The following is a 25,449-nucleotide window of genomic DNA, read 5'->3' on the forward strand; positions in this document are numbered from 1 at the left end:
ATTTTTGTAGACAATCTGGAGATAAGGATGACAACTTCAGCTGAAGAGTATTTGTTTTTTAATAAGAAAACATGGAATCCTGGGTTATTAACATATATATATATTTTTTACAATGAAAGAATATTCGGTCTGTGGTCAGGAGACTTGCATTCTATTCATTACTCCATAATAACAGGAATAGTTAATTGCAGTAAGTCAATTAGCCTTTTTGTGCCTGAGTTTCATTGTCTGGACAATGGAGACATCTGTGCTATGTCATTCTCAGAAATAGTTTGAGGATAAAGTAAAACACTAGAAAGCACTTTTATTTTTTCAAAACACAATATAAGTGCTATGTCATGATACTGTTAATAATTTTACAGGTACCTCTTAGTGTTACCCAGTCAGATGTGTGCTTCAAGTAGGCATTCCTACAAGACTGCAGGTTGAATATTTAGTTGAATTTTATTTTAAAAATAATAAATCACAAAACTAAAATGTTTGAACAAGGTCACTTAACCCTCTCCCCGGGTGGTTAGTTATTATTACTATTATCATCATCATTATTACTTTTTAGCTATGTGTTTAAAAGAGGAGATCTTTAATACATCAACCTAACTGAGAAAATGTGTCCCGGGCCCAGGTGGTTTTCAGAAGAAAAGCTGATCTTCATAAGAGCTGTGTCCTCTACTTTTAAAGTGCAGAACCTGTGTGGGGAGGGACAGAGCGGAAACTTCGGGTCTGTCACTGAGGAACCAATTCCCTCATCGAAGCCAGAGCAGCATGGATGCGGACGTGCAATCTGTTTTCAAAGTCGTAGCCAGAGAAATCCTCCTGCAAGACAAGAGGAAGAGATTATTAGCTAAGCTGTCTGTAATACTACAGTATTAATCACACCAAGCTTTGTACTGCCCAAAGTAAAATTCCTTACACTCCTAACAAGGGTTTCGCATTCACTTGATTTTTCTTATTCCCCAAACCTCAAACTTTGTGTCCGTTTTTAAAAAGTCAACTGAGCATTATTAATGCTGTCTTTGGAAAATTTCCCTCATGTGATTTCCTGAGACAGTAGTCTTAAGCTGGGCTCAATGGAAGTTGCTGTTAGAACTTCTTAACTCAAGAACACAGTTATGAAATCAACAGTTATTTTCCCACTCAAATGAGAAGAGTTTTTATAAAGCAGGATGAGCAATTTCATAGGAGCTTCATGTGTAATTTCACTTAAAAATCAACTGCTCACTGATTCAGTTATCAGTTTCCCCTCCAGAAATACCAACCAGGACAATCATTTCACAATATTTCTTGAATTCAGACTCCAGAGTACACTACAGAGGATAAGAAGGGTCACTGGAAAGAGAGAGATTGAGCATTTTTAGGCATTTTTACCTTTGCTTGAAGAAGGAGACTTCTGCCTCTTCCTACAGTCTATGAATGTAAGAAAAACACATTATCTCTTAACATCTATATTTATATACACTCAAGCAGAAAATGTTCTAATAGGAAAATATATTAATTTAAAAAATTCACAGTGACATAGAGGGGAGTCAAGTGCTCATTCAAGCATACTGACTCAATTTTTCTTTAATATAATGCTGTTTACATGTTTACATTAAGGCATTACTTGATAAATAATTTTTATAATCTTCATTATTATTTTATAAAGGGCTATCATACTTTAGAAGAGTATAATAGTTTAAGATCTTACTAAAAAACCCAAAATTGATGATAATTTAAGTTTATTTGAAGTAAGTTTTTTTGAAGGCATTACTGATTGAGAATATCAACTTCATTTTTCAAGAGACAGACCAGTTTTCTTGTAGTTTATGTATATATTTTAAGGCTGCATTAAGAGTAAAAATTTCCTTAAAGAATATGGTGTTAGAAGTTTCTACCAAAATTCATAAAAATTGCATTTTCTATTTTGGTAAAATTAGAATTTCAAATGAAAAGAGTTACCAATTAAAAGCCTATCTTTGGCAAGATAAGCTACATATTTAAGGATTAGGCTAGAATATTTCTGTTGATTTAGCTCAACTTTTAAAAAGTCCATGTATTTGAAAGCTGACTTGAATTTACTGAAAATTAGAATTTTATACAGTCAATAGTATGTAATTGAGCTTCTAAAAGAAGCTACCAAGCAAATCCAGCATTATTAAAATTCACTTTTAAAAAAACTGCCCCACTGTGCTTAAATATTCATCTTAATGATGACTGTCAAATTTAAAAGGTATTCTAAAAATTTTTAAGTAATCCTACACACCATCCTCATTTATTCTCACTACAATCTTTATTAAATTGGCAAGGGAGGTATTTTTTATCCTGTTTTACAGATTACGAAGAAGGTATGTGGTTAAATAACTTAACCGTATCATACACTAAATAAAAATAAACGGCAGAGCTAGAATCACAATGCAATTCTGTACTCTGAATAAACCACATTACATCATACCATACCACTCTAGAAAAGGCAATGATTTTGCCCCAAATGAATTTTTGTCCCCAAAGTTACATTTATCATTCTAATTCCAGGGAAGAGATTACCTCCTTAAACACAGTGAGATAGGATTAATAGCTTCTTGGATTCATGTATGTGAAACCAAGGAAAAGAAAACAAAAAAACACTATGTTCAATCAACTTACTTTAAATGAAGGATGTTTTGTGCCTGCTCACTTGCACAGTTTTGCTGATGAACATAATTTAAGAAAATAGATAAGATCTTACCTCTGGTTTGTCTAACAGAAGACAGCCAAGTTCATAGCAAGCATATGGCTGAACATATAAGTTATTCTGACGACACAACTCATCTTTAACAGCTCGCTGAAAGAACTGAAAGTAATATGAATATTTTTGGAATTAATTCATTTCTCTACTTAGGCTCATTTTCCTACTTAAGTCTCATCACATCTTTAGGAGGATGTGTATTCTGTATCAGGTTTTCTCCTTTTCTGCATCTTTGTTCCTTCCCATTTATTCTCATCCATATCTTATAAGTCCTTTATATACCTGTCTGGTGAACTTGCGCCAGTATATGTTACCCATCAGTCAGCCCAATTTGTGCTACTTATTTTCCTAGTTGACACACCAGCCTATACTGATTTTATTGCAGAGAACATCTTTATCTGCACCTCCAAATCTGAACATTCCATTTTAATATTTAAGACAGAAAGTAAACAAGCCAAGAACCATCTCTTGACAGGTGTCTTGACCGTATCTTACTGATACTTAAGCATATGATCTAAAATAAGCTATTTAGAGCTGTGTAATAACTATTATACCCCACACTGAAAATTAATTTAAAATTATAATACAAGTGTATCAACACCCTAGGATTTAAAAGCCAAAGTCTCTTACTACAGTACATGAACTCTCTCAAAGAATAATCAAAATAACACCTGGATGTCTGTAAAAACAAACAACCAAACAAAAAACCCAGAAAAATCCCTCCAACTACCTTTGAAGATAATGAATGGTTCTTTTTCATATAATATGTTCACAGAATATCTTAAGCTAACAACTTTCTAGACCTCACCTCAGTAATGCATCAATAATCTGCAGTTATAGAGGGAGGAAAAGTGGACACAGGCTGACATGCCTGATCATATTTGTATTTACCTAGCTAGGAGGCTTCACTCTACTCCTTCAAAATTGTCTGCCTCCTCATTTCTTCCTCCTCCAATTGAGGCTGTCATCTTTGATAAACAGCTAGTGCCAGAAAAGAAGCCCATAGGTGAAGAAGTATTCTAAGGTTCTGAAGTCACATTAAAAACTAGTATGAACCATCATCAACTTCTGGCATCTGAGAAGATGACATTAATCAAATAAAGTGGATGAAACTCACACTGCAGTGGGAGATTGGCTTTATGTAATGCTTTCTCCTTTTTCTTATTCACAAGCGTATATGTAGGTTTTCACAGTTTAGTTTCCTTAGCCATGACACCACATGAACAGTTTACCTGGACAGCATCTTCTGAGTTCCCTAGACATTTGTGTATGGCACCAAGAAACAAATACTTTAATCCAACGACAGATGAATCATCCACTTCATGGCAAGCTTAAAGAGAAGCGAAAACAGCAGGAAGGAAATACGTTCACTTAATTCCTTAAATATCATCAAGAGTTAAGCATTTCATTGTTTAGTAACGTATTCAAGTTCAAACTGAGAAGGTTTCCCTTCCTCATCCATTAGTAAGTATCCTTAGTCAAAGAAAGACAAAGATATCAAACTTCATGGTGCCAAGAAGACTCAAAATTGCATCATATTATTACTAGGTCAAAGAAGCCAATCTGAGAAGGCTGCATACTGTACGACTCCAACTACATAACATTCTGGAAAAGGCAAAACTGTGGTGAGTTGCCAGAGGTCTGGAAGGTAGAGCACAGGGGATTTTCAGGCCAGTGAAACTATTCTGTATTATACTATCTATAAGAGTGGCTACATGTCATGATACATTTGTCAAATCCCATAGAATGTACGAAACAAAGCATACACTCTAATGTAAATTACAGACTTCAGGTGATAATGCTGTGCCAGTGTTGGTTCATCAGTTGTAACAAATGCACCGCAACGGGGTGGGGGGGATGTTAATGGTTGGAGAGGCTGTGTGGGTACACATGGGGGGGGGGGTTTGAGGTGTGTAGGAACTCTCTGTCCTTTCTGCCCAATTTTGCTTGAATCTAAAACTGCTCTAAAAAATAAAGTCTATTGGTATCTTTCAATTGCATCATATTAATTCAAAAAACCACACAATGAGCACCTTCACATGTTTGTAGGAGGTACTGCACCAGTCTCTGAGAGGGGATCAGACTTGATCCCTCCACTTCGAGAAGCTTGCCATCTACTGTGGACGACGGGCACACATGTTGGGAGGATAACATGGAAGTTTTCCAAGGAAATGAAAAGAGTGGAAATTGGAAACATAGTGGAGCTAATAGAGGAGGAAAAATAGTAATTATTTCTATGAACCAATAAAGGTACTGAGATTTAAAAAGATTTTATAGAAACATACACATACATACAATAATATATGTACACACATACACACATGTATATCACACACAAATGTATGTACATGTATATATGTATGTACATATGTGTGATATATGTGTATGTATGTGTATATGTAGGTATATATATATATAGAAAGAGAGAGAGAGCTCAAGGTTCCAGAAAAGGTTTTGGAAGTAACTGGAAGAGCTGGGTAGAGTAGCAAAGAGGTAAATGTGAAGAAGAGTCTAAACCTATAGAAGCAGGAGGTGCCTCAAAAACCTAGGCTGAAAATACCTCCAAAGAAAAAGTACTCAAAAGATCTTAAGGCAGCGGCAGTGTTAAGGAAGGGGAATGTACTTCATTCATCCCCTCATTCATTCATTAACTCTACTCATTCATTCAATATTTATTGAGCAACTACTATATGACAGCAGTGACCAAAGAGAAAAAAATTCCTGCCCTTAGGAAACTAACATTTTGTGGAGGAGAGAGATGACACAAAAGACACGATAGGTAAAATAAGTGTATTAAGGAAGTGTACAAACTAAGGTAAAAAATAAAGCCAGGAAAGGGGATAGCGGTATGCATGTGTGTCGGAAACGTACAGGTTAAGGCCCACTGAAAAAGCCACAGGTGGGTAAAGACCTGAAGAAAATGAGTGGAGGAGCCATGTGGATGTTTGTGGGAAGAGCTTTTGAAGGCAGAGAACAGCAAGTGCAAAGGCACTAAGGGCTGCACGTGCCTGGTGTGTTGAAGATCGGTAAGGAGGAGTGCGGCTGGAGCGTGGTGAGAGGCAATGGCAGTGGGGGCGTGTGTACAGACCGTAGGCCACTCAATGGATCCAGACTTTTACTTTGAATAAGATGAGGCCACAGAAGGTCTCAGAAGTGAACCACCACCACGTAACTTAGGTTTTAATGGGAGCACTCTGCTGTGCTGAGAATACACGGTAACATCCTTAAAACGCAGAGGAAGAATGCAGTGGAGAGGGGCAGGTGGGCGAGGAAGGGAATGAATGAAATGACAAGACAAGGATATAAGAATCCAGCTGGCTCTGCTGAGGCAGGGAGTCACAGACAGGGACTGTGATAAGCTGAGTGCGCAAAGCTGTGTGGGCCTGATGGGAAGAGTGTCATCAAGGCAGATGACCGCTATCACCCACGATCAGGTGTTTGTTTGTTTTTTTCCCCGGAACTTGACTATTTCTCTACAAAGATCTTCACCTGTTTTCTATATGACTGAGTCGATTTGGATCATTACTGCTTAACACTGGAGAATGAGATAATCTAATTAACAGATCTCTTAACTGGACTTTTAGCAAAAATATTAGAGAATTATCTCATGTTCACTCCAGAGCCTGCCTCCCTCCCCAGGGCCACACTGTTGTTGTTTATTTTGACAGCTGGAAAGGAGCTCAGAGAATATTTAGTCACATTAAGTGATGATCGTTCTTGTGCCTGCCAATTACCATTTTATATTTGCATGTCTGTTTTAATTATCTCTAAACACATGATCCTGCACTTGTGCATTAAAAAGAATACCTAGGGCTTCCCTGGAGGCACAGTGGTTGAGAATCTGCCTGCTAATGCAGGGGACATGGGTTCAAGCCCTGGTCTGGGAAGATCCCACATGCCGCGGGGCAACTGGGCCCGTGAGCCACAACTACTGAGCTTGCGCGTCTGAAGCCTGTGCTCCGCAAGAAGAGAGGCCGCGATAGTGAGAGGCCCGCGCACCGCGATGAAGAGTGGCCCCCGCTTGCCACAACTAGAGAAAGCCCTCGCACAGAAACGAAGACCCAACACAGCCAAAAATAAATAAATTAATAAAACAAACAAACAAACAAAAAAAACCCAATTGGGGGGAAAAAAAAAAGAATACCTAAGGGGCTTCCCTGATGGTGCAGTGGTTAAGAATCCACCTGCCGATGCAGGGGACACGGGTTCGAGCCCTGGTCCGGGAAGATCCCACATGCTGTGGAGCAGCTAAGCCCGTGCGCAATAACTACTGAGCCTGCACTCTAGAGTCCGCGAACCACAACTACTGAGCCCGCATGCCACAACTACTGAAGGTCGCACGCCTAGAGCCCGTGCACCGCAACGAAGAGTAGCCCCAGCTGGCCGCAACTAGAGAAAGCCCATGAGCAGCAATGAAGACCCAACGCAGCCAAAAATCTAAAAAATAAATAAATAAAATAAGTAAATAAATAAATAAATTTATTTTTTAAAAAAAGAATACCTAAAATTCCTTACTGGTCCTTTGAGGTAGACACTGGTAGATATTCCAGACCTGCATCAACAACCAGGGATGGGTTTAAAATTATGAATCTTTTTAAACAGAGCAGAACTTGAACATCTGGGAAAATTCTGTTTCCTTTCAAGTAATTCCCTTAGGAGGGTTACACACTTACCCTAATTACAGGGTCTCCGCACACAACTTCTTTTGGAGTTGCACTATGTTGCTCTGGAATATCAACACTGACGAACTTTTTGACCTTTGAGAGGGAACCTTTTTTTTTTTTTTAAATAAGCAAAAGGCATCTGCAGGGAATTCTGATGATAAAAGTATGTGATTCAAGGGAAAACGCTATATCTGATCAAAAACAAGTGTGACTACAAAGAAATCTGACAAATTTTGTACAACCACTATTTTTGAATAAGTCCAAAATATTAATACTAAATCACTTTTGGAAAAGAGCAGCATATATGTGAATAAGACTACATTTCCAAAGGTAACTGCTTTCTATAAAATCATATTTTTGGATGAACAGTCAGTGGCGTTCCATACCCACAGGTTCTGCATTCACAGATGCAACCAACTGTGGATCGAAAATATTCTGGAAAAAAAAAATTCCAGAAAGCAAAACTTAAATTTGCCGCACACCCAGCAACTAATTACATACTATTTACATTGTATTTGCAACTACATATATAGCATTTACATCATATCAGGTATTACAAGTAATCTGGAGATGATTTAAAGTAAACATGGAAAAGTGCACGTAGGTTATACGCAAATACTACACCATTTTATATGAGGGACTTGCGCATTCACAGATTTTGGTACGTGTAGGGGGTCCTGGAACCAATCCCCCACAGATACACAGGGATAACTGTATGTGTGCGTGTTTCGTTTTTTTAATTAATTAATTTATTTATTTATTCATTATTTTTGGCCATGTTGGGTCTTCGTTGCTGCGTGTGGGCTTTCTCCAGTTGCGGCGAGCGGGGGCTACTCTTTGTTGCGGTGTGCGGGCTTCTCATTGCGGTGGCTTCTCTTGTTGTGGAGCACGGGCTCTAGGCACACGGGCTTCAGTAGTTGTGGCTCGCAGGCTCTAGAGCACAGGCTCAGTAGTTGTGGTGCACGGGCTTAGCTGCTCCACAGCATGTGGGATCTTCCCAGACCAGGGATCGAACCCGTGTCCCTTGCATTGGCAGGTGGATTCTTAACCACTGCGCCACCAGGGAAGTCCCTGTGTTTTGTTTTAACACAGCATTCTCACCATGTAATCATTTTTCCAGCTGCATGATTTAAATATCTTCATGCTCCCAGGAATATGAAGCTGTGTGTAGAGAGCTGAAAGCTTTGCTAATCAACGTGCCATCCTCAAGCCAGCAGCAGAGACACTTGCTCCTATGGGAGCTGGGCAAGTCACCCAACTGTTCCGAGTCTCGCCTTCCTCATCATAAAATGGGCACAACAATGCTGTCCGCCTTTTCTACTTCCCTGGGTTCCAGTGACGAGCAAAGGAAATAACCTGCCAGACTATAAAATATCATTCAAATGTCTGCCATTATACCTTTAGAAGAAATGTTACAATATTTCCTTTTTTTTTAAATTTATTTATTTTTATTTTATTTATTTTTGGCTGCATTGGGTCTTTGTTGCTGCACGCGGGCTTTCTCTAGTTGCAGCGAGTGGGGCTACTCTTCATTGTGGTGCACGGGCTTCTCACTGTGGTGGCTTCTCTTGTTGTGGAGCACGGGCTCTAGGCACGCAAGCTTCGGTAGTTGCGGCACACGGGCTCAGTAGTTGTGGTGCACGGGCTTAGCTGCTCTGCGGCATGTGGGATCTTCCTGGACCAGGGCTCGAACCCATGTCCCCTGAATTGGCAGGCAGATTCTTAACCACTGTGCCAACAGGCAAGCCCACAATATTTCTTTAATAACCAGTAAAGCTTTATTTTACTCAAAGATTTATTCTCTCCATGAACTTCTCCTACCACTATAATAAAAATGACTTTGTGAAGGTTTTATTACCATAACTTATAGTCTTATGATTTTTTAAACATATGAATCAAAAAGGTAGGTTCCCAGTTATACTCCTTGGTGTCTACTCAAGAGAAATCAGCATGTAATTCCACACAAAAGGTCAGTACACTTATGTTGCACACTTATGTTTGTAGCAGCTTTACGCATGATCACTAAAAACCCAGAAACAAACCAAATGTCCCGTAGGAGAAGGAATAAACAAATCGTGGGACAGGTATAGCCATACGATGGAATCCCACTCAACAAGTGAGAGGAACAAACTACTGACACAGATACAACGTGGGTGTCACAGACACTAGGCTGTACAAATGAAGCCACGCACTAAAAAGTACATACTGTCTGATTCCACTTGTATGAAGTTAAAACAATCTGTGGAGAGAAAAATCAGAACAGAGGGTGCCATGGGTGGGGCCTGACTGAGAAGGGGCATAAGGGAAATCTCAGGGGTGGAAGAAATGTTCTATGTTTTGATCATGGTGTGGATGCCACAGTGTGTATATTTGTCAAAACTCACTGAACTGCATGTACACTTAATATCTGTGCATTTTAATGGATGTCCATATGAAAAAAGAGGTTTCATTGTGGGGGGGCAGGTGGAAACATATGCTTCCAGCCACCTGCATGGCTTTAGGATTACCAACCCTGACGATCAGTGTGCACCGCCTCACACCGCGGACAAGGCAAGTACATCTGTCCCTTCCAGTGCCTCCTACTCCCATCACCTAAGTGACGGAACTTTTTCAACCATCGCACCATTTGTCCAAGAATGACAGATTTGTACTCTCTGAATCAGAGGAGATTAGTGACACACTGAAGGAACAAGCTGCTGTGCACAGTTCTGTTTTGTTTTTTACCTTGACTCATCCTCTGTAGGTTGGGGAGGGAGCAGTTGGGGAGGGCTTTCCACAAGTACAACACTTCAATGGACGCCAGCACGCACAGTGCTTTGGTTGGGGTTTGTTTCCGAAATCTCTCTGCCTGCAAGCAGTTGGAATGATTAGGCAACATTAGAAAAAAACCAAATTCAGATAAAAAAAAAATTTCGGAGACATTAAAAAATACATGGTTCATATTTGATGTGAACGATCCCCTCCCGCAAAGTTAAAAATGAAAATTTCTCTCTAAATTTTGCTCTCTGATTTTTAATATATTGGTAGATATGCCTTTCGCTTATTCAATTCAATCTACTATCAAGATCCAGGATATATTTTGAAAACTTTAAACTGAAATGAATCTAGTTTCATTCTAAGTCAAAGAAATTTATAAAAGCTGGGTGACAAATAATAACTTGATGGGTTTATATGGAGGATGTAATACCAGATGCCTTTTAGTTACAGTTTTATTGACGTTTTAGTTTTCTAATTAGTCCCAGTCCTCTCAGGGGCATTCCACATTACAATCTAGTTTATACTCACACTAAATCATTAAATGTTCATTCAATAAAAACTTACAACTAAAAACATGGAAAATTCAGGATATAAGTTGTCAGGTAACCCATGGTAATTCAGCTAAACTGTATTCTTAAAAGTAGAGAAGTAAATTAGGGGCTTGGTCCCTACAGTCCTGGGCCCTTCTGCTGGTATATTTGATGCACACTTTTGTTTTTTATTAGGGCAGAATGTGATGCTTTCACTATATGAGAACCAACAGTCTGTATCTCTTGCCCAGGTTCTGCTGATTTGCATTCTTCTGAGACTACCTAGCTCTTCAGACAGATGCACTTCCTCTCCGGAGGCTCATGAGTGCCACAGGATCTGTAATGTCTCTATTCATTCAAAGAAACAACTGCTTTAATTATTTGCAACCAAACAGTACTTTGCATTCAGAGCAGAAGAATGACATGGGAGTAAATTCTCTCCACAGTCGTGAACTGCATTTTGCATGGCATTAGGTTGCCAGCTTTGCATATGATTTCTTAAAACCTGTCCAAGGTGGCAATGGTTGCAAATACCCATCATAAATGACACACCAGATCAACAGGTTCCAACATACCTTTTTCACTGAGAACTGTTCAATCTGATTGTTTTTCCTTTTGAAGAGTTTCTGAACTTCTTTAAAGACAATCTGTGCCCCGTCCACATCACCGGTGGCTCCCTGACAAACTGTAAGAAACCATCGTTGTAATCTTTAAGTATCAGGCGGAAAATGCCACTAAGGGACACCTAGGTTGATGATACTTGGAAAACGTTACCAAAGGAAAAAATGGGAGCAAATATTTTTTTTTTAAAATTTTATTTATTTATTTATTTATGGCTGTGTTGGGTCTTCGTCTCTGTGCGAGGGCTTTCTCCAGTTGCGGCAAGCGGGGGCCACTCTTCATCGCAGTGCGCGGGCCTCTCATTATCGCGGCCTCTCCCGTTGCGGAGCACAGGCTCCAGACGCGCAGGCTCAGTAATTGTGGCTCACGGGCCCAGTGGGAGCAAATATTTTTAAAGACTGTTACACATGGGACTACACCATCCTGCTGATCGTCGTTCCACCGATTCAACAACTATTTCCTGGGACTTCCCTGGTGGCGCAGTGGTTAAGAATCCACCTGCCAATGCAGGGGACACGGGCCCGATCCCTGGTCTGGGAAGATCCCACGGGCCTCGGAGCAACTAAGCCCATATGCCACAACTACTGAGCCCGCGTACCTAGGGCTCGTGCTCCACTACAAGAAGCCTGGGCACCACAACGAAGAGTAGCCCCCACTCGCCGCAACTAAAGAAAGCCTGCACGCAGCAACAAAGACCCAATGCAGCCAAAAATAAACAAAACAAAAAAAACTATTTCCCTGGCGCTAGGTTCCCTGACCTTTGGGGCGGGGGGCGGGGACACGTGGGAAAACTACAGTCCTAGCCCTCTTTGGGGGAGACAGTCTTGAACAGTAACAAAACCCCCAGATATTATCACAGACTACAGTCCATTTAGAGCTCACATACTCGGAAAGTGGAAGAAAAAGGAATCTAGGCAAGAAGACTTAGGAGCCAGGAGGACTGTGAAAGCCTCATGGTGGTAGAAGGATACCCCTGCACCTGGAAAGAAAGTCATGAATTAGTCCTACACATGTTTACTGGGCACCTACCACCTACAGCCGCCAGCAAGAATGCAAAGAAGAAAAACACACGTTTACACCCAGAAGAAACTTAAATTTCAGCTGGAGAGAGAAGACACACAGTCCAGAGCTACAATGTATATAGTGATGAGAGCCTTGGGAGTCCTGGCACCAAAGTACTTTTGGAAAAGCTCATCAAGGGAAGGGATGGTTTCTCTTTGGAGTGATTAGGGCAGCTTTGAGGAACTAAGAGTCAAGTTGAGCCTTGGAGGGGGGTAAGATTCTGATGGTCTGCATGCTATCTTCATCCCATCCAGAGCCCCCGGCAAAGACGTAGTCGTATTTCCTTTGGTTCACCTGCTCGCTACCTTCTCCAAACTTCACACCAGGCTGCAGTCCCATCCCTTCATTGAAACTTTACCAACTACTCTTCGTCGTCCTCTTTTCAACTCCCATGAAGATGAATTCATTTCTGTTAATCTTTTGCTGCTTTTGTCTTTGCCACATATTGTTTTTCAACCCCCAGTTGGAATGTCCATTGATTTGCTAGTTCTTTCTTCTTTATTCAAGTAGTCCTAAAACTGGGTGGTCCCATACTCGCATTTTGGGGCTTGGTCAAGCCAGGCACAGGGCTATGGCATGTCAGAGGATGGGCAGCTAACGGAAGGGGCAAAGAAGCACAAGCAGCAAGGTTTGCAGAAAGCTGAGGTCATCAAGGTGATGGGAAAGGCAGAAGATTTCTACTGGCAATAAGTGGGATTAGGCTGAATATTCAAAAGGAGAGATCACCCCCAGTTATGAGAGCAGCACTGGTCCAGATGTGGTGGCCTGAACCCGTCCAAAATGACCTCATCGGTTGTGTTATAACATTTCAAAACCAGAAAGAAGTTCAGTGATTGTTTTGTAAAACAACTCCATCATATTATAGATCAGAGGATGTAGAGGTCCAGGAAAGTTAAAAGTCTTGCCTGAGGTCACACAGTAAATCAATTAAAAAGAATAATTTCAGCTGCCCCTAGCTTGAGGTCTCCTCAGATAACTGGTAACATTATTATATAGTCACATAATATTAAAAAAAAAGAATGAGCAAGTGTGGGTACACAAGAGAGTCATAAACATCAACAGTATCAGGATCTGAATCACCTTTGCGGTTCTACAACACTAATACCTCAGACCCTGAAGAATATACACCACCTCCTCTCAGTACAGTTACAGACAGTTGCTTTAAAAGACGCAGATGTTTGAAAGCATGAGTGTCTCTGATTTATCCCAAGTCTGAGACCTACACAGAACTTAGGACACTTGGCTCATCCATTCAGACTACGCTTTTCGGTTAACTTCTTCTGGGTAACATACCCAACAGAATTGAAAGCAGGGTCTCAAAAAGAACCGTGTTCACAGCAGCATCACTCACAATGGCCAGAGGGTGGAAACAACCCAAGCATCCACTGACAGTGAACGGATAAACAGAACATGGTCTGTACATAAATGGAATATTACTCAGCCTTAAAAATGAATGAAATTCTGACACATACTACAATATGGATGAACCTTGAGGGCACTATGCTAAGTGAAATAAACCAGATTCAATCAACAAATAGTGTTGAGTCCGCTTACCTAGAATAATCCAATTCACACAGACAGAAAGTAGAGCAGTGGTTGTTAGGGGCTGGGGAGGGGGCAGTTATTGTGTAATGAGCATAGAGTTTCAGTTTGGGACAATGAAGTTGGACAGTGGTGATGGCTGTGAAGGAACTTAATGCCACTGAACCACACACTTGAACGTGGTTAAAATAGGGACTTCCCTGGCGGTCCAGTGGTTAGGATTCTGGGCTTTCTCTGCTGGGGGCCTGGGTTCGATCCCTGGTTGGGGAATTAAGATCCTGTAAGCTGCACGGTGCGGCCAAAAAAAAATTTTTTTTAAAGGTTAAAATAGATTTTATGTATATTTTACCATAATAAATAAAACCTCTCAGCTATAAGATGAAGAAGGTCTGAAGAGCTAACGTATAACATGGTGACTACATGTGATAATACTGTATTGTAAAATTGAAATTTGCCAAGAGAGTAGAACTTAAATGTTCTTACAAAAAAACAGATAAATATAAAAAAAGAAATAGCACAAGGAACTAAGCCCCCAGTGGCAGTGTTTCTGGTCGCTGAATGCCCATCTTCTCCGACGCTGCCTGTAACAAGTACCTGTCCTTCAGGCCAACTCAAATGACAGCTCCTGCAAGGAGCCTTCTCTGAGAGCTTGACAGAGTGACCTTCTCTTCCGGCCCGCCAGATGGGCCGGCGTACTCTTTAGGTGGAGCTCCTCACACATCATCTGCACGAAGCCCCCGTGGAGAGGTGGCGCCTAGAGTCTTTCACGCTTTATCATCTGCTACAACTGGTATGATCCTGGGATTTCCAATATCTGGAGAATAAATGCTCCTCTATACACCCACACCGTACCGTTATTTCTTCATGTTCCATGCTCGACAACGATTAAAAAGAAACACTTGCCCACAGTGACTATGTGGCCCCATTACACCCTAACGACCGCTGGGGGGTGTTGCAGCCTCTCTGTTTTCATTCATCAACGTGCTGTGCACACCAAGCCTGCTACTTTCATCCGAGATGCCTGTGAGTTCTGTAAACCAACCCTTAAAGTATCCTAAGCGGGATACTGAAAATAATCCTATTCAAACATCAGCTATAAGAGCCATACGAAAACGGATTAATACCTGCGGGGCTTGCAGGAAGGCCTGTGAGTATAAGGGCCTTCCATCCTAACTGCTCATGGACTGCAGTTTCAGAACACCCAGGACAGACACACTGGTCACCATCTTCTAATTCTATCTTATTTTAAAGAGACCAGTTAAGGGGATGGAATGACAGGAGACGTTTTGTTAAATCCAAATATTCAGAGAAATAAGAAGATATTGAAAATAATGTTTGGATTAGCCTTAAATTTTAAGTAAAAGAATCACTTATATGGGTGTGTAAGGAGAGCTCATTGTTAGAGGCAGAAAATGTACAACTACCTGGGTCTCTTCAATCTCCACCTGGACCATTCTGCATCACAACAGCACTTCACGTGTTGTAGCTCAGGGCACAGACAGCTATTTTGTCCACCAGGGGGCAGCATGTCTTTATCTCTTCATTTAAGGGTAAAAAGGCAAAACACACTGCTATGCCTATCAGACATTACAGTTGTTTCTGCTATGATGACATGCAGTGTTGAATTACCTTGTGTTCTGCAAAATCACACTGTAATTATAATAGGGTTAATAAGTAAAACAAGGCCGGAACAGACTACTCAAAATCCGTGCAACTCTAACCAGGGCACTAACAATGCAAACAAAGACATTAACACGATTTAAAAGACATGTTAAATTCTTTAAATTCCTAATAAATCAAAAATAGATTTGAGAAAATAAAGGAGAGGGGTAAGGGTAAGTTGAGACTGTTTAGGACAAAATGGACAAAAACAAAAAGCTCACAATAAGCATTTCCAGGACCCAGCGTGTGACCAACCCAGCCCTGAGGGGACGGGGGGGAGGGGCAGGGCGTGCAGCACCGAACTGCCCCCGCTGTTCAGATGGGCTGGGGAGAGCTGCTCTTCAGCTGCTGTTCACTTGTAGCCCAAAACAACACACGCTGTGGGAAACGGTGAAGAACACAACTTCTGCATCCTCTGCCATCACTCTCCCACCCGCCAACGCACGTGAGCTGATCTGAGACAGAGAAGGGCGCGCTGTGGCCGTGCAGACCGTGGTCTACTCACCTGCGGTTAAATAGGCGTAATAGCACTGGGACCACCGGGACTCGTTTTTTAGCCTCTCAAAGGAGTAAAATGCATCCTTGAAATTCAGCTCTATCATGCTGCACCAACCTGTGAAAGAGATATTTCTAGTACGGGACCCTAAAGGAATATGCTTTACAGCCCATCTGTACGTTACAAACGTCTTATTCTGCTGACTTTCTCTGTGAGGGCTCCACGTAAACAGCGTGAAAACTTCATAAGTATCTTTTCCCTCGTAAATATTTTCAATATGATGTTTTGAGTAGACAAGGCATCTCTGATTTCACAACCAATGAAGCAGTATAGAAGGGAGGAAAGTAAAAATTTCTAGGGAAACCGTCCAATTTGCCTCCCCCCACTGGATATCAACCCAAGCACAGTGGTTCTTCTCTCCCAAGAACAGGCACCGGCGCAGAGAAAGAGACGATGCCAGTAGATTACATCCACAGTGAGCATGTCGAGAAGTCTCACACACTCACCTGTGCATTTATGATCACAGTCAATTAGCAACCTGTTCTGAGAAGTAGAGAGGAAACCATTGAGAAATTAAGTACTTGCCACCCTTCCCTCTGCAGGGGCAGAGAGAGGACCCCACCTCTCCCAGAGCAAAACACTGTTAGGCTGGCATCCTGGGGGGGCAGCAGCAGCAATGAGGAAGCAAGGAATTTTATCCCTCGTTGTTAGTAATGGTATCTCCCATCCACGGAGCCATCCCGTTGTGTGTCAGGCAGGCACCTGATGTAGTTCTCCTTAATCCTAGTGCAGTCTTGGAAAGGCGGCTGACGGTGTCCTCACCTGACCAAGGAGAAAGTCTAAGGCATGAAGAGGCTTCGTGACTTGCTCAAGGTCACACGGCTAAAAAGAGGGAAGAACTGAGGGTCTAAGGCCATTGCTCTCTCCCGTCCACGATTTGCCTCCATAAAAAATTCTGTTATCCGCTGCACCATGAAGCAGTCGTGTCACCTTCGACCTACCATTTGAACTAGAGGGATGAGGGGGAGCCACACTTCCAGAAAATTCAGTGTCAAATTCTATGGGATATGATATGAAGGTGACATATTTTAGAGTGAAAAATTGGGGCTAATTCTTTCCATCCTAAAATGGACATCGGGATAAGATTTGAATTAAATGCCGCAACAGAGGTAGGAGGCAGCACCACAGCTGAGTAAGGAGGCCGAGTCCTGACTTTGCTGTTCCCACTTCCCCCCACCCCATCCCTGAGTTAACCTTCCGAAGTCCTTAGTTCTGGGTTTCGATATTTCCAAGCTTCCTTTCGCTCTGACATTCTACCCTGCCACAGACCCGGAAACGGTGCACACACAAAAAAAGGCCACCATAATCATTTCACAATATATAAAGGTATCAAATCTTCATGTTGTACACCTTAAATACAATGTTACGTGTCAACGGTATCTCAATAAAACTAGAAGAAAAAAGATAACAGTGTCCTAAACAAGAGAAATAAAAGGACATCGAAGCTAGTTCCTTCAAGTCCTATACTGTTTCATCGGCTGTGAAATCAGAGATGCCTGGTCTGACTCAAAACATCACATTGATAATGTGTTTCACATTCCATTCCACATTACGGCTACTAACCAGAGCTCCAGCAGAGTTTACAGAAAAATACATTTCCCACTGGATCATACCTCATCTCCACTCCCTAAGCTATAACAGGTGTTTAAAACATAATACTGTTTACTGGGCAGTTCTCAATCTTCTAGTTTGCACTCTTCTTTAAAAAAAGATTCAGGAAAACAATTCTGTCTACAGCAGGCAAGCAAGTGGCAAACAAATGCCTCCAAGTCTGTCTATAAATTCCTCTCCAGGAGGGGAGAAGCAGGAGGAAGCAGCTAACATATGTGCCAGGCACCCTGCCTCATGCTCACCCGGCTAATTTCATCTTAATTACGCAGCTGCTCCGAGGGCAGGCGCCTGAGCTCCAGGGGCTACTACGAGGGTGAGGGCTCCAAGTTAGTTGGCAGAAGAGCTGGAATTGGAATCTATGTGCCCAATTTTCTCCTAAGCCGTATTTTTCTACTTAGGTAAACATTGGTGGGAGGGAAGAGAAAACAGTTCTGAATTCTAATATCCAGTCCAATAAAATATTCACAAATGATTTTTACTCAATTAATTTAATTTTACCTATCATCCTAGAATCTAAATGTTATAAGGAGCAAAATATTAGAAAGAAGTAATGAGAATTCATTAAGTACCACTACTTGCGCTATGGTAACAAAGTCCTATTATTATACAAGGAGGCAGGCATTTCACAAAGACACAAACTGAACAGCATTAACAATGAAAACATGCACAGGAATGCGTTAACACTGCAGGACAAGAAGCTGGACAGGAGCTATTGCATTAATACTATTTCAATGACAAGGGACTGGACAGACATTCGATACTTACCAATTTCATACAGACACACATGTTGGATTTCTCTCTGGTCTACTGCAAGTTCCAGAGCAGTATGGAAGGAAGTCAAGGCACTGTTGATTTGACACTAAGGAAGAAATGGAAACAGTTACTGGCTAAGATCTGTCATTAACATTACGAGCATCCTAATTCAAAAGCATCCTTTCCCTTGGTGGTTAAGCAAATTAAGCAGTATAGAAGAGAGCGATTTAAAGATTTCTGGGAAAACGCCCCCTTTCCCCTCACATGGTTGTGAGCTGAACAGAGCACAAATCACTTCTCCCTCTGCTCAGGCAGAAGGACCCACCAGTGAGGGCTCGGCTCACACCACCCTCTCCCACAGGGGTCTCTGTGCACATGTGCACTAGAACTTGGTGTATTATCAATATAATGATTTGCTGATCTGGCTCCTTGGTCCAGGTAAGTTCGACAGGAGAGGGACTGCATCTCATCCTCCTGCATACACCCACCGGGCCCAGAGAGACTGGCAGTCAGTACTGCCCAGAGCCCGTCCGTTAGCCCAGCCTCAGCCTCTCCCCGTTCCGGGACCCCCTCACTCTCTACCACACAACTCGGTGCTGTTCTCCGAATGCTTCGGGTCATCACCCCTCTTCTCCCAACACTTCAGAAATTCTCTGAGGATCCAGATTACACTTCCGACTTCTGCATTCATCTAGCACTGTCCAGAACGCCAACAGACTCTCAAATGCCTGTCCCACCTTTTCCTGGTTAAATACATTTAGTTTTTTCTTCCACGAAAGATCTCTTTCAAAGTCTGCTGATCTGATGCCACAAGCACCTGGTAAGAGCACCTAAAAGGCACCATCAGGATAAAAGGGAGGTAAACTAAACCGTAAATGCAGCAACGACAGGCGTTAAGTATCACGCATCAGTAATAATATAAATCCTAAATGTCCCGAAGATGCGACACAGCCTGCCCTCGCTGACACATGCCCAGGAGCGCTCCTTTCTCCCTCCCGCAGGTGCCAGCGCCTCTCTTCCCGCCCTACACTCAGCCCTGCTCTCTGTGCTTCCCTGTGTGCCTCCCTCTGCTACTCCCAGGCGACTCCCTTCCAAGGCCCCTGCTGCCTCTTGTCCCCCAGGGCAGCCAGGCTGGGGCATGAAGGGTCTTAGAAGAGGGGCTGCTGGCTTCCCTGAGACCAGACCCACCACGTTCCTCAGCTCCTTGAGTGATACACGGTCACTGCAGGAGGCCCCAGGACTCCACACAGGGCACAGATGAGTCAGCAAGGAGATCGGCAGGACAGTCTGTGACTCAGGAACACTGGAAGCCAAGTGACTCAGTAACCACGGCCATGGCTGGACCAGTAACTGTTCGTGCCCCATAGTAACACTTCACTCTGCTGTCAGCAAGGTTCAGACTGTAGCGTTCAATCCTGTATCACCACCCACGAGTGCTCGGAAGATACGGCAGGTAGCCACGGAAGATACCCATCATTGTATCACTAATTCCTGTTCTCAACTAGCTGAACACCTAGTTGAAGGGAACCTCACAGGAATGAAACAGGCCCCCAGCTCAGAAGTCAGACATTTACACTGATTGTGAGCACACAGCCAAGATACCAAAGGTAAAAAATCAATCAATCTCTTATGAAAAGCATGTGTGTGTAGAGAGAGATCTGGACACTCATTACTCCTATTTCTAACTTTCCCCTTTCTGGATCAATACTTCTTTCCCTGCATCACACATGCACTCAATTTAGCCTATTTGCACAGAAACCACAGGGTTAGGGATTCTGCTTTTGCATGCACCTCCCCAGTTTCCCAAGTTAATGGCCTTCAACTATCACCCCTAGGATATTTCCAGATGGGCCATCAATACCAAGCTGACCCCAGCTGGGGTTCAGTGCATGGCAGTGCAATGCCACGCCGCCCTTCAGAGGATAGAAAACTACTCAGTGAACATTTATCAGGCAACTACTGGGTGCCCAGGATGGAACTGGACTCTGAAGCCACCAAGATGAGTCAAAACTAAGCTCTGAATGCAAGAAAAGAAAAATAGAAGCCAAGTAATACTTGAATCAACATTATTGCTCTTAACCCTTTCAAAAACTCTTGAGATAGGTATGTATTAGTTCCATTTTCGGATGAAGAAACTGATGTTCAACGGCGTTAAGTGCTCAGTCAAGGTCAGGGAGCTAGCAACTGACTAGTATTCAAATTCTGCTCCAACTGCATGCTTTCTTCTGGGAGAGGGATGCAAGTGTGATTAAGTTAAGGATCTGGAGATGATGGAGAGTTCCCGGATTATCCAGGGGGCGCTAAATGCGATCAACAAGTATCCCTACAAGAGGGAAGCAGAGAGAGGGTTGACGCAAGCAGAGGAGAAGGCAGTGTGAGGATGGAGGCAGAGACTGGAGTGATGTGGCCACAAGCCCAGGAATGCAGGCAGCCACCAGAGGCAAGAGGCAAGGAATGGACTTTCCCTAGAGCCTCTGGAGGGAGCAGCGCCCTGCTGACCACCTTGATTTGGGCCCAGAGAAACTGATTTTGGACTTCTGGACTCCAGAATTGTGAGAGAATAAATTTCTGTCGTTTTAAGCCATAAACTTTGTGGTAATTTGTTACAACAGCCTTGGGAAACTAGAACAGTATACTTCCTTGAAGATGAAACTGTGAAGAAAGTCCCAGGCTCTTTGTGTTACGAGCACTTGAATAGGACTGGAAAGTACTGAGACCACTTATGGAGCTTAATGGCATTACCCCAGGAGCAAGCATAACTACAAAATTAATTCTACTTCTAGTCTGATCACTCATTAAGGAAGTACAATGAACAGCCATTAAAATAGTGGAAATACAGTTCCCTTTGCAACAAAACAATTCAGAATAAAAATGATCTGTGGGAGTCTTTATGGTTACAAATTAAAACATCCACAACCCAGCAGAGAAAGGAGGGTTATCCTCAATCTGATACTCGATTCCCAGTTTAATTTTTAAAGAAGTACACATACCCTGAAGAAAATATAGAAAATGGATTAGTGTGAAACCAAGAATTAGTACTATACAGGCTTTTGTCTCATGAATTGTGCGCTGATACACTGTGTCACAAAAACTACTTGAAGCCTCAGTTTCCTTGCTGGTAAAAGGAGAAAAAAATGTCGGCAAGCTTTATCTGCTTCCAGAGGAAGCCATGAAGAATAAAAGCACGAATCTTTGCCAAATTAAACGGAGCATATTTACTGCCAAATTAAAATCAGCAGGACTTAACAGCTACAGCGCTGTCACTACAGGGATACTGCGTGTTTTTCCAGTTACTCGGGACTTCTTGATAGGTGTATTCTTAGGCATTTTATAACACTTATGGCAACTGCAAAAGGGATTTGTTTCTCCATTTTATTCTCCAAGTGAATGTTGCTGGTATGTAGGAAATCTGTGGATTTTTGCAAGTTGATTTTGTACACGTCACATCATTATACTCAGGAATTTTTAAAATTCTTAATCTCTTTTTCTCTTGGATTTTCCAGGGAGATATTCAAACCATTTGCAAGTAACGATAGTGCTGTCTCTTCATTTACAATAGACAGTTGTAATTGGGTAGGACCTCCAGTTAAAATACTGAATATTAAGCAAGCATAGCACGTATCCTTGGTTTATTCTAATACAAAGGATGTGTATACATTATTATATAGTATATAAAAAAATATGAAAAAGAGGATGTTTTAATGTTGCACCATTAAATACAGTTTGCTGCATGTTTTTAGTAGAGGCCCATTTTTACCAAATAGAGAGATTTCCTTTCTAATTTGCTAATAGTTTGTTTGGTTTTTTAAAATCTGGGCTGGGTAATGCATTTCATTAAATGCCATTTGGGCATCTATTGATAGGACTGAATGGTTTTATCAATGACTTCCTTAATGCCGGGGATAACAGGGATACAGTTCCTGAGGCTGAACCACGAGAGCCTTTTTGGAATAAGCCCTACTAGGTTGTAATATGGCATTTAAAAAATACGTTGCTGGATTTGATTTGCTAATATTTATTTAGAATTTCTACGTTCAGAATGAAGTGGAGCTTGTTTAGTGCTCTCCTCTGTAAGTTTTGGTGTCAGAATAATGCCAGAACTTGCAGACTGGCAGAAATTATTTTCATATTCTCTATGCTCTAGAACTACGTAAATAGTTCACTTTAAAGCCATACCTTCCAACTGAATAATTCATTTGTTTAAATTACTGTAATATAATTTTTTTCTTTTAATGGGCACACAGTATAACGAAGAATGTTAAATAATGGTCAATGGTACCAGATTTCAGCGCCAACTTCATAACCTACACAATTTTGGACCTTAGGAAGTAATTTTTGTTTATACTCTCAGGGATGCTGAAATAAATGAATTCATGTGAATAAAAATGCTCTTAGGAAAGGTACATTGTCTTTAAAAAATAGGTATTGTCTATAGGTACCCTGTCTCCTGTTAATAGCACTGGGAAATAAATCACAATATTGTTTTCTAACTTTTAGGACGAAGACTTGCAGTAAGTAGCAATTCAGCTTCTCACAAGTTATTTCAGAACCCTGGGAGAAATTCCAGATTTGTTTTTAATTAGTAATGTTTATTTTTTAGAGCAGTATTAGGATTATAGCAAAACTGAACAGAAACCTCAGAGACTATTTTATTATAAAATAGATTTTTTAAGACTGAAAGAGTTGTCAGTTTCTCATAATTGTGTTTCTGCAAGTTTCTTATTATGTTTAAGAAAAAAATGCTATTTCTTAGGAATATACAATTTTATGACTGTTACAGTTTAATTGTCAAGTACCATAAGGTTTTAAACCAGCTTTGTTCCATTTAATGCATTTTGCCCTCAATTCTTAAATTATCATTGCTGTCATTTTTTAAATTTATGTATGCCTGATATATTTTGTCTACTCTTTTACTTTTTACTTTTGTATCACCATTTAAGTTTTTTTAGTTAGCTTGCATATTTATTTAGTTTGTTGGCTTTGTCTTTGTTATCCCGATCTGAGAGTTATCTTTTATATAGCAATATGGTAAACATAAATGGATTTAGGTAACTAATACTTTTTATATTAATTTAACTTCTGTTTTTGTTCCCTTGACAATTACTTTTTTCTTATTATACTATGTTTTGTTTGCTTCATCCTCTTCAGTCCTTTTAGCTCCCCAACCAGGGATCAAACCCAGGCCCACGGCAGTGAAAGCGCTGAGTCCTAACCACTGGACCACCAGGGAATTCCCTGCAGTCCTTTAGAAAATGTAAGTTGTCTTTATAATTCTGCTTGTGGTCACGTAGAGGTTAAAAAAAAAAAAAAAAAAACTAGAGAAATTCCATATTTTATCTAGCAGGTATAATCAGGAGCTGTTTGAGTTAAGATTCTACCACAAATATACAAGTGTGTGCTCTTGCCTGGAGAGACAGGGGACAAAGGAAAATGAAACACGTAATACAAAGGGATGGACAGACCACAGGCAACATTTTCAACCCAATTAAAAAAGATTAAGTTATTCTGAAGCTATTCCAACATTAATATATTTTTAAGGTCTTTAGAAAGTAAAGATCTCAAAGTACAAATATGAAGACACAGTAAGTATGAATATTTTTCAGTTAGCACCGTAATCTTGGGGTTACTAACGTTACATTCTGTTTCACTCAAAGATTTTCACTAGCAATACCAAGCCAAGAGGATTCTCTCAATTCAGCTACCTAGCAAAAGGTTCCATTTCTAGGGCTGCAAAAAAAAAAACTGAATATGGAAATAAAGCCAAGTTCTTTCAGGAGCCTGGCCCAGACTCTAGTGCCAAAGGGACACCAAGTTCCAGACTTGCCTGAATTTAAAATGCCAAGACTCCGCTTCCCAAGCAAGCAGTTTCCTTCTGTACCACCTCCAAGTTGCATTTAACATTGAATGACATCACTAACTCACAAACAAAAAGGTCTAAGCTCAGAGCCAGTCTGCTGGTATTCAAATGATGCTGGTATCACCTAATTCTGTGGGTTAAACCCCAGAGCTGAGAGCACCGGGCAGTGGCAAACTGAAGGATGTTCGCCACTGCAAACATCGTTCCTGTGGACCCGGCTGCTGGGGAAGGAGCTGCCTGTGTGGATGGCGCTAATGTGCGTTTGCTTTAGAGAATTTTCAGTTCTGTTAGACAAGTAAGCTTGTGAAACATAGGCACATTCTCTCAAGATGTTTTAAGTAACTGGTCAGCAAAGAGTTTGTTAGACGCAGGCAGAATTCCCGAGATGTGTTAATACAATAAGTACTTAGCAAGTGGAGCGTGTGTGTGTTTGTGTGTACGTGTGTGTTAGAAGAATGAAAGGGCGAAGAGGTATCTCATACTCAAAAGACCAAACACACAAAACACACTAAATAGTCAGAATACTAACTATACATGAGAACTGAATATCCATGAGGTCTTAAATCTGACCCCCCATTGGTGATGCCCATCCTGGCACCATGTGTCCTCTGCCCAAGAAACACCAACAAAACCCATGACGGTCCATCCATTTAATTAGCTGTGGCCAAGTGTACTCAGCCCTGTGGGTTTCTGATCAAGTGTGTCACTGTCCCAGGGCAACTCGCACCTATGGGCCCTTCTCTCCTTGTACCCCCTTCTCCTGTCAGTGAGGAAGGCTGATGTGCAGAGTGAAGCAGGACACTGCACGTCGTGTACCCAGGACCCAGGTAGCATGGCCCTTCCACCCCACTTGCACCCTATCCTAAGAGTGTTATCCCATGCTACCTTTTCCCCCTCGCTCCTGGCTGTGTTTTACATTGATTTAGTAAGCCATGTGATTCAAGCCCGTTTTAATTTGGCCTGTGAGTCTTTCTGTTCTGGGTCCTCTGGGAGAACCTGCCGGGTAATATATTTGGAGGCTACCAGGGTACCAGTGACATCTATGTGAAAAGAAAGAGGAAAACCCCAAGTGCCTGGGAGGAGACACTCATTGGCACTGCTACCTGTTATGGGTTGAACTGTATCCCTCCCCA

At 41.5% G+C, this 25,449-nt stretch overlaps 1 protein-coding gene across 8 annotated transcripts in view; it reads right to left on the minus strand.

Moving 5' to 3' along the window:
* Positions 1-421: 421 nt before the first annotated feature.
* TTC39C (tetratricopeptide repeat domain 39C) overlaps positions 422-25,449 on the minus strand; it is a 109,679-nt gene continuing 84,651 nt past the window's right edge. For 3 of the 8 annotated variants that reach the window (XM_082417845.1, XM_082417838.1, XM_082417839.1), the window contains 8 exons: positions 18,472-18,565; positions 16,045-16,152; positions 11,228-11,337; positions 10,090-10,213; positions 3,934-4,031; positions 2,702-2,806; positions 1,366-1,404; positions 422-813 (listed from right to left, as the gene is read on the minus strand). In XM_082417845.1, coding sequence (XP_082273971.1) covers positions 724-813; positions 1,366-1,404; positions 2,702-2,806; positions 3,934-4,031; positions 10,090-10,213; positions 11,228-11,337; positions 16,045-16,152; positions 18,472-18,565 — 768 coding nt within the window. In that variant the 3' untranslated portion in view covers positions 422-723. Of the gene's footprint in view, positions 814-1,365; positions 1,405-2,701; positions 2,807-3,592; positions 3,683-3,933; positions 4,032-6,690; positions 9,095-10,089; positions 10,214-11,227; positions 11,338-16,044; positions 16,153-18,471; positions 18,566-19,647; positions 19,852-25,449 lie in introns of those variants that run through there. The other 5 variants (XM_082417844.1, XM_082417840.1, XM_082417841.1 and 2 more) reach the window with 5 other exon arrangements.

Source organism: Balaenoptera physalus (genome assembly GCF_965194825.1).
Source record: "Balaenoptera physalus genome assembly, chromosome: 12".
In the NCBI taxonomy this organism is placed as follows: Eukaryota; Metazoa; Chordata; class Mammalia; order Artiodactyla; family Balaenopteridae; genus Balaenoptera; species Balaenoptera physalus.